Here is an 8825-nt window from a genome sequence, read left to right as displayed (position 1 = left end):
AAAACGTTATGTGGTGATTAAAGTCAAAAGCCTAAATCTAATTTTTTTCATAATTTTGAATTTTTCAAATATAACAATACATCAATCTCGCTACATTTCCTAATTGAGACTCTCCTAATTCTTACCCCAATGACTTAGTTAAGAGAAGTCTCATGCTCCTCCCTCTGTCATCTTTACCTCCCTAATTCCACACCATTAAGGATAAAATTGAGGAGGCTAAATTAAAGGGATCAATCATTTTTTATAATCCATATGTCATGTTATATATTGGTCTTCCTATCTTACTATTATTTCCTTTTAAATTTAAGAAATATATACTCTAAATATGGCAAACTTTTCAAATTTTAAAATTGTCTTCAATTAAGATCCTTTCAAATTGATTATATTTTCTTATTCTTAAATAGAGAAAGGAGAATATCATACAATTTTACTATTTATTTACGGTGCAAAGAGATTATTATTATTATTATTATTATTATTATTATTTAAATCTGTTATTGCAAATACCTTTTTTTGGTCAAGACTTTTATTTCAAATACACATTTTACAAAATTATAAATTCTTTTCAATATTTTTTTTGTTTTCAAATTTGCAGCATGCTGCATTGATTATTGGAATATTAATTTTTGACATGACAAGATTGTACCATTAAAATATATTGCGAGCAAAAGTAAGTTAGATTTTAAATTTTTAGATTACATTACACTATAGATAACATTTTCTATGTGACGACCGGGTCGATTTTGTTCTCTTCTTCGCTCTGTTCCCCTTTTTTTCCTTCGTTGGGATTGGGACGTCCCGGAGTAGTTCTCAAATTAGATGCTCTTGTTCTTATTGTTCTCATTGTTGAATGTCGGTAGTTCTGATGGGTGCGGAGTCATGTCTAGAGCGCCTGGGAAGCGAGTTGGAAAATTTTGGGCTGCTGGGCCAGGGCCGCACGTGCGGGAGGCCAAGCCGCACGTGCGGGAAGAGGGGATTTCTTTGGGTTGCATTATGCTTAAATTGCACGAGCGGGGTGAGGTGCGGGAGAGGGGCACTGCACGTGCAGGGATGAAGGCCGCACGTGCAGGGGAGGCACTCCGCACGTGTAGGGAGGTGCGCCACACGTGCAGCAGACGGGGCAGTCCGAACCTCTATTTTTATTCCTCTTTTTGGCCGAGTTGTATCTCATTTTTGGGCATTCCTCTTACCCTCTAAACCCTAATTTCTCCCTCTTCTCTCTAGAAACTCTTACCAATACACTAAAACTCTTTGATTTCGTCATCCCTTGGATCAAGATTCACCATCATCATCACCTCTCCATCTCAAGCCTTCAAAATCAAAAACTAGGGCTCCTTTGGTGTAGTGGGAATTAAAGAGTTTTCCATCTTGAAGTTAGGGTTCCATCTCCATTCTTCATCAAACATTGAGGTAGGGTTTTCTTGAGTCATATATACATGTTTTGCAAGATTTAGTGTTGATTTTATACTTCTCTTGGATTTATTTTGAGATTTCGTTTTTGGTTCTAAATAATGTGATTTCTCAAAGGAGAGTTTAAAGATTTAAAAGTTTCTATGTTGACCCTTAAGGTCTTGTATCTATTATTTCATAAAGTTGATGTTGATGAACTTTCACCATGAAAATTGGAGATGTTTTGGTTTTGATGCAAAACCCTAGAATTTGGGGATTTTGGAAAAATATGAAGATATTTATGAAATCCCTCATTATATTGTGTCATGAAGATGATTGGGAGTAAATCTCATAACAAGTTTGGCAAAAGTGAAAATCTATTAAACTATGAGAAATGAGAAATTATTATAGCATGTTTGTTAAATTACTTGAATATGTGTTGTTAGAAGGGGATGGATGGTTGTGTACTATGAAATGTTAAGATTGTAAATCATGGAAGATTTATGTTCGAAAAACATCACATGTGGCCTTGAAGAGGCAAATTGGTTTGAATGGTGCATGTTGGAAAATTGTTATTGTGTGTTGAAGGCACATGGATATTTTGTGAAATGGCTTTGAAAAGAAGAAATGAGAGATGGAATTGATCAATATTGTTGTTGAGATATATTGAGAATAGAGAAATGCTACGAAATGGTAACTATTGCATCATGCTTTACATTTTAGTTATTGTCATTATTGTGCATCTTGGCTTATGTTGGAAAACGCTTACTTTGAGAAAGATTATCTTATAATGAGAACCATGATAATGTGAATGGGGTAAATACATGGTAAGTCCGAATAGGGGGTGTAGTTGAACTTGATAAGTTGGCCTGAGTGTCTTTGGTGAAAAACCAGAAAATCGTGCGGATAGGTGTCGAGCCTTCCAGTTAATACTGGTAAAAATGACAATTTGGTAGTACTTGTAGAGTCTACTTGTAGACACCAGCCTAGGGATTACCAGTGTCGTATTTACCGCCCCTATTGATATAAAAATTGGAAGTTTTGAAATAAGTTGAGATTGCAAATTTATGGAAATATGGAAATCTTTAAAAGAGCATGAAATGGATTTGTTTTAAAAAGTGCATAGCATGGCATTGACATTTGCATTTCTAATTGGTTTAGCATAACTGTATATACTTTGTAAGAATTCTATACTGGGCTTTATACTCACCCCTATGGAATTTAGTGCAGGTAAAGATGTGGTGATCCCGCCGAACTGAGGGCGTGGATATTTTTGAGAAGAGTAATTGGCTATTTTATTTTTGTTGTAATTCTTTTGTAAGCCAAGGGCTAACGTGTATGGGTCCGAGAGACCATTGTGTAACTTGGCTATCGCCTTGGAACTTGTAAGCCCTTGAGGGCCTTATTCGTTTGATTTAATGATTTTACATGCTATAGATTCATGTACTAGCTTGTCAATGAATATATAATCGCATGTGAGATTATTTTTGTAAAACATTTGGAATTATGTAAAGGTGTATGGTGATTATTCTATTTTGGAAGTGGGTGATGTTATAGATATGTTAGTACTATTTTGGGGCGTTACATTCTATAACCTAAAAATAAATTCTTTTCAGTATTGTTAGCCTATAAACCTCGATAAAACTAAGTTGATCACATTTTTTATTTTTTATTTTTAATGAAACAATGGTTAATTTATTATTATTTTTTGTTATAATTTGATTAAAATGATTATTCATGATACATCAAATTGAATTTACAATGAGAAAGAAATTGACCCACAGTGATGGAATCAAACCTAAACATAAATTTAATCTTATGATACATTATATTCAATCAATCATTTTAAGTATATAAATGTAGTAGGTCTAACTCAGGCAAATATAACGACACAGAAATTTTGTGCTGGCTCAATCAAACTAAGAACATTCATACATTCCTTAATTGCATGGGCCAAAAATATTGAAAGATAATTTTTTTGATTAAAATGTAAATCATAATTAAACTTATAGCATATTTGATGAATCTAAAATTAAAATACTAGTTTATTATTTTAAAAAAGTAAGTAAATTGATTTCAAAGTAAAAAATTAGGTAAACTTATTCATTAATTCTAAGATTAAATGTAAAAAAATCACATTGCTTTAAGTATCATTGACATTTCAAGTGAATTATTGCTTTAAGAGATAGTTGTGAACATTATGAAATGTACTAAATTGATAATTCCCCTAATATACATAGACTTCTGCATTTAATGGCCTTAAAAGTTCATATAACCATTAAATATCCTGAAAATATCATTTAGAGCCCAAAGAGAGGGTGAAAAACATTTACCTTAACCATATCACAAAAATTTATACTCCAATATATATTACATGGTAGATCTTGTATGTTAATTTCTATACATTTGATGAGTCCAACAATTTAAAAGGATCTATTAAGTTTTATTACCTAATATACAAAGCATTTTTGTTTATTATAAAGTTTTTAGAATCTCAACTTCAATCATAATTGTTAAACTCAAAATAGATGATTGGAGATTCAATTAAGAACACACATAGTTTTGAAAGGAAAAAATATGCTAGATAGACAAAATTGGGTACCAACAAGTGCACAAAGGGTGCACTTGGTAGCTCAGATTCATCACAGATGTGACGTGAGTGAAACTAAAAATAAATCAATAGAGAGATGTTGGTCAGATTCATCACAGATGTGACGTGAGTGAAACTTAAAATAAATCAATACAGAGATGTTGGTCAAGTTGAGAAAACTTTAGTACCCAGAAGAAGATGAAGCAAATGCAAGCAAGTCCTTACAATTTTCAAAGTTTGGGCATGTAATGTAATGTAATGTCATCCTCTCATATTAATCCACACCTGTGTATGCCATCATCACCTAATCTGGTGGCGAGCAAACCAACCAAATTTTTGTAAGGCCGTGTTGCGTAGACAACCACCCTGCTCTCACACATTTTACGTGCACAAGTCCTGAACCTGAGTAGTAGAAATAAACTAGAGGTACAAAATGCCAATGAATTATTTGATCAAGAAAGGATGTTTGCAAATGGCGCAGGTGCTGAGGTGTTAGACACAACACATATATGTATACTAAGACTTATCAAGACACATGACAAATCACATAAGAAATGAAGAATTTGATGAAACAATCTGATGACATATAGCAGCAGCACTCGGGGGAAATAAAAAAAAAATAATAATAAAAAAAATCAGCTCTCAATAATACCTAAGAATCAAACACATAATTTGGGAGAAGGAAGAAGACCAATAAATGCCATTATTATGACAACAAATCCTCAACTTCACAATTGAGATACAACCATGCCTGTATTTCATCTACTACCAACTTTTCAATGTACACAGCTGCTAAAAGATGTGTAACCTAATATTTTGTGTACTTCCTTGATTTTGCATCAACATGGAATGAATAACTAACTCAAAAACCTAAAATTTTCCCAATTATAAACCCCACACCATAAAAAGAAAAAGTAGCCACTGATATATTTGTGACATTTCCAACTTTGAAGTGTGAAAGGTATGCTGCCATATTAAGGAGTTTCCAACTTCAACAAGTAACACCTACAGCGTGACATGCTTTATTAAAATATCATCTTGTTTGATACCAGTAGTAACAAACAGGAAAAAAGGACACAACTCTTGACAGAAAGAACAAGCAAGCTAGTATGACAGCAGGGAATTTTCTCAACAGAAAGGCTCTCCCCCCCTCCCGCTCCCCTTCCTCTTCCGCTTCCCCTTCCCCTCTAAATGCCATTTTTCTCTCAATATGATACAAGCTTCAATCGACACCTTCCAAATGAGAAGTGGGTACCATTCTCCATTTGACTCAGTTTTCACCTGAGCTGATGGGAGGAACCATGCTTAAAGCCTTCATTATAAAAGCAAAGATGAAGGCATCTTCTTGGAGCTTCTCAAACCTGCACTCAACAAAAAGGTGAGTATTAATTAAAACAAGCATATATGTCAATAAATATCCTGGGATCTTTCCATTAAAAAGGCAAGAGTAAATTTGACACTTCACACCCTCAATCATGGAGTTCATTGTTAACGTACTTGGTAGTGTTAGAAAGAGGCCATTACAAGTGTTGCTTGTGGTTTTGCAGGCAGGGGCTAAGCAAAGCCCATATCCAAAATAAATAAATAAGTAAAATAAAAATTCTAATCCCTCTTTACCCTATACCAAAGTTAGTAAAATTCTAAAACACCCCCAAAACCTATCAGGCCATTTCATATTTCCATCATCTGAAACTCCTTCCTGACCACTATTCCCTACCTCTATTTACACCACAAAAAGATCTCACTCCACCCTTCATTTTTTTTTTTTTAATTAGAATTTCGTCCATATCCAAAATTACCATTAAGACTTAAACCCTAAAAATTGAAAACACAAATTACTCACCCCATCCATCCCTTCCCCACCACCTCCACCAACCCACCGCCACTGCCGCCTCTCCTCCACCCATGCCAGCGCCCCCCCATCACCCCTTCCCCTACCCCTGCACACCACCCAACCCCTCCATATGAACCATGCCACCATGACCCCCACCTTATTCTCCTTTTTCTTCTTCTTCTTCTTCTTCAAACCTTAGATTTGAATCTCTCTCTCTCTCTCTCCACCCAACCCCTCCCCCATATGAACCACACCACCATGATCCTCCACCTTATTCTTCTCCTCCTTCTCCTCCTCCTACTTCAAACCTTAGATTTGAATCTCTCTCCCTCTTGCACAACAAAGGGTTGTGGGGGTGGGGGTTGCAAGCATTGTGGTCAAGGGGGTGGGTGGCTACATGGGTAGGGGTGGTCATGGGGGTGAGGGAAGGGGGTCACAGGGGTAGGAGTAGGGGTGGACATCAGCCCGTTGGCCCGCCCAACCCAGCCCTGCCCTATGTTTCTAGGGCTTTGTTTTAGCTCATAGGGCCGTGTTGGGTCAACATTTTTAGCACAAAATATTAAGGGAGACTCAAATATAAGTCCTATTAAGTAAACTCATTATCCAATAGGTCCTATGATAATTAAGAACATTTTTCATCATATACTATTAAAAAACGTCAATAATTGTTTATTTTCAGCGACACTATAAAAATTGTCACAACTAATGTCACAAATTATAAGTTTTAGCTACAGTTCAAAAAAATCATCACAAAAAAATGTCACTAATTTTTAACTTTCAGCAACAATTTAAAAAATCTGTAACTGAAAACATCACTAATTATAAATTTTGGCAATAATTTATTAAAATCGTAAAAAAAAGTCACTAATTGTCAAGCGACTTATGTAAAAAAGCATCACAAAATTATTTTTAGCGACGATTGTAATAAGACTTATTTTCAATAGGACTTAATTTGAATTAAGTCAAACTATTAGGACCTATTAGTAGTATACCCAAATATTAATGGGTTTGGTTTGGGATTTATGCTTTCAACCCAACTCGGTCCAACCCGACCCGTTATTAAATTAATTAATTATTTATTTATTTATAATACATTAAAATATATATTTTTTGTTGGGATCTACACTTTTCCTTTATTGATTTTATTGAAACTCACATTTGTGGTGATGTATGATTGAATTTATTTAAAAAATCTTTCAATTTATGCACAAAATCTTTCAATTTATAATGATGTCAACATATTTATTGTGATTAAATTTAATTATGAAATGTTTTAATTTTTCTTTTGTATGTAACCCAATGGGCGGAGTTGGGATTTATAATTATTTTTTGGACCAAGCTTGGGCAAATATAGAAGCCGGATGTTAGGGCTAGGACGGACTTAGGCAAACACAAAATCCCTTATTATGTAATTTTGACGTTTGTCCACCCCTAGGTAGGAGATTGCAGAGGTAGGCGCTAAAAAGATGCTAAGTTGCGACAAGTGGGCTAGGGGTGGTGGTCGAAGGTGGAGGTGGTGGTGATTGTGGCTATTAGAGGTGGTGGTTGGGTAGGAGGGTTGCAAATGAATCGAGTTGTTCATGAACAAGTTGAGCTCAGCTTGTTTAAAGCCAGTTTGAGCTCGACTGGTTTACTAAATGATTGAGCTCAAACTCCATTTTTAGACTCATTTATAAATCAAGCCAAGCTCGAGTAGATCCGAGCTCGGCTTGATAAGACTCGTGAACATAAAGAATATAAATTAATATTTACTTTTAACAATATACCAAATAAATTTTTAATAATATATTTTATTTTTCTATTTGTGTTTGGTGTTAGTGTAAATTTAAATATTTGATTGATGACATTTATTATTAAAATAAGCATTCTTGCATATTTTGCTTATAATTTTCTATTTTTTATCTTAATAGGTAAATTAATTTAAGTTTTTTTTTTTTTTTTTTTTTTTTTGTCCAAAGCATGGCTCGAGCCGAGCTCAAGTTTATCAAATATTTGATAAGCCAAGCTTAAGCTCGACTAATTCTTAAACTCAAGCTCGGCTCAGCCCATTTGCAGCCCTAGGCGGGAGTGGAGTGAGGGTTTGAAATGTTAAGGAGGTGTAAAGAGAAGATGAGTTGTTCGGGATGGGGATATATTGGGAATTATGTAATAAGATAGAAAAGAAAATTAAATATTGAAAGGTGGTGTAATTAGAAATGGGGTGCTAACTGTGGTGTAAATAGAATCACACCTTGCTACTTAACCCCCAAAAAAACTCTTGCTTAAGATTGTCCATGACCATTCTAGATTTCCTTTTAAAGCTGAATATCTACAACAGCTTGGATCCTCCCTTGAAGTATTGAAAACTTAAAATAAACTTCTTGCTTGGATGCTTCTAACATAAGAATGAAATGAAATAAAATAGAATCTAGTAATTCTATACATCTTGAAAAAATTCGATACATTAAAGTTTAAAGAGTTACTTATTAAGTCTTCTTTCTAGGGGGTATATTGGGAGGTTGTAGCTGTGAGAATACAATCATATACTAGGCATGATTGGGTATATATATATTAGGCATGGTTCTATATTTCCTTTTTGGTTTAGGCGTTAGGGTTATATAAACTACGGTTTTGATGTAATTGATACAAGTTGAATATACAAAAAACTTACATGGTATCAGAGCAGGTTGAAAAACCCTAGCTCCGCCGATCTCTCTCCTCTCAGACCTGGTTGTTGATCAAAGCTCTTTGCTTCATCTATCGTTAGTCGTGAGTCTTCTCTTTGGCTTTATCTGGTCTGCGACCTCTCTCTTTCCCTCAGACCTGGTTGTCAGTCGAAGCTCCTTGCGTCGTCGATCATCGTGGTTCGTCGGGTCTGTGGCCTCTAACTTGATCACAAGGGCTTTTCTCTCCCTCTCTCTCTCGGTGTCCGTCTCTCTTTCTCTCGGTGTTCATATATTTCTCTCTGTTCATTTATTTGTTTTCAATCACTCTCTTCTTATTACTCTCTAGCCTATTAATTCTCTCTTTAAT

The 8825-nt window shown here is 34.8% G+C and overlaps 1 protein-coding gene across 10 annotated transcripts in view; it reads right to left on the bottom strand.

Moving 5' to 3' along the window:
* Positions 1-4650: 4650 nt before the first annotated feature.
* The window catches only part of LOC114257432 (uncharacterized), a 42917-nt gene continuing 38742 nt past the window's right edge, over positions 4651-8825 (bottom strand). For 9 of the 10 annotated variants that reach the window (XR_014343495.1, XR_014343497.1, XR_014343498.1 and 6 more), the window contains one exon: positions 4651-5340. Coding sequence is in view for 5 of the 10 variants with exons in the window: in XM_082893563.1 (XP_082749689.1) it covers positions 5250-5340 (91 nt within the window). In the remaining 5 variants the exon portion in view is untranslated. The remainder of the gene's footprint in view (positions 5341-8825) is intronic. The other variant, XR_014343496.1, reaches the window with a different exon arrangement.

This window comes from Camellia sinensis, chromosome 11 (genome assembly GCF_055761805.1).
Source record: "Camellia sinensis isolate YWXY chromosome 11, ASM5576180v1, whole genome shotgun sequence".
Taxonomy (NCBI): domain Eukaryota; kingdom Viridiplantae; phylum Streptophyta; class Magnoliopsida; order Ericales; family Theaceae; genus Camellia; species Camellia sinensis.
This window is presented reverse-complemented; position numbering and strand designations above follow the sequence as displayed.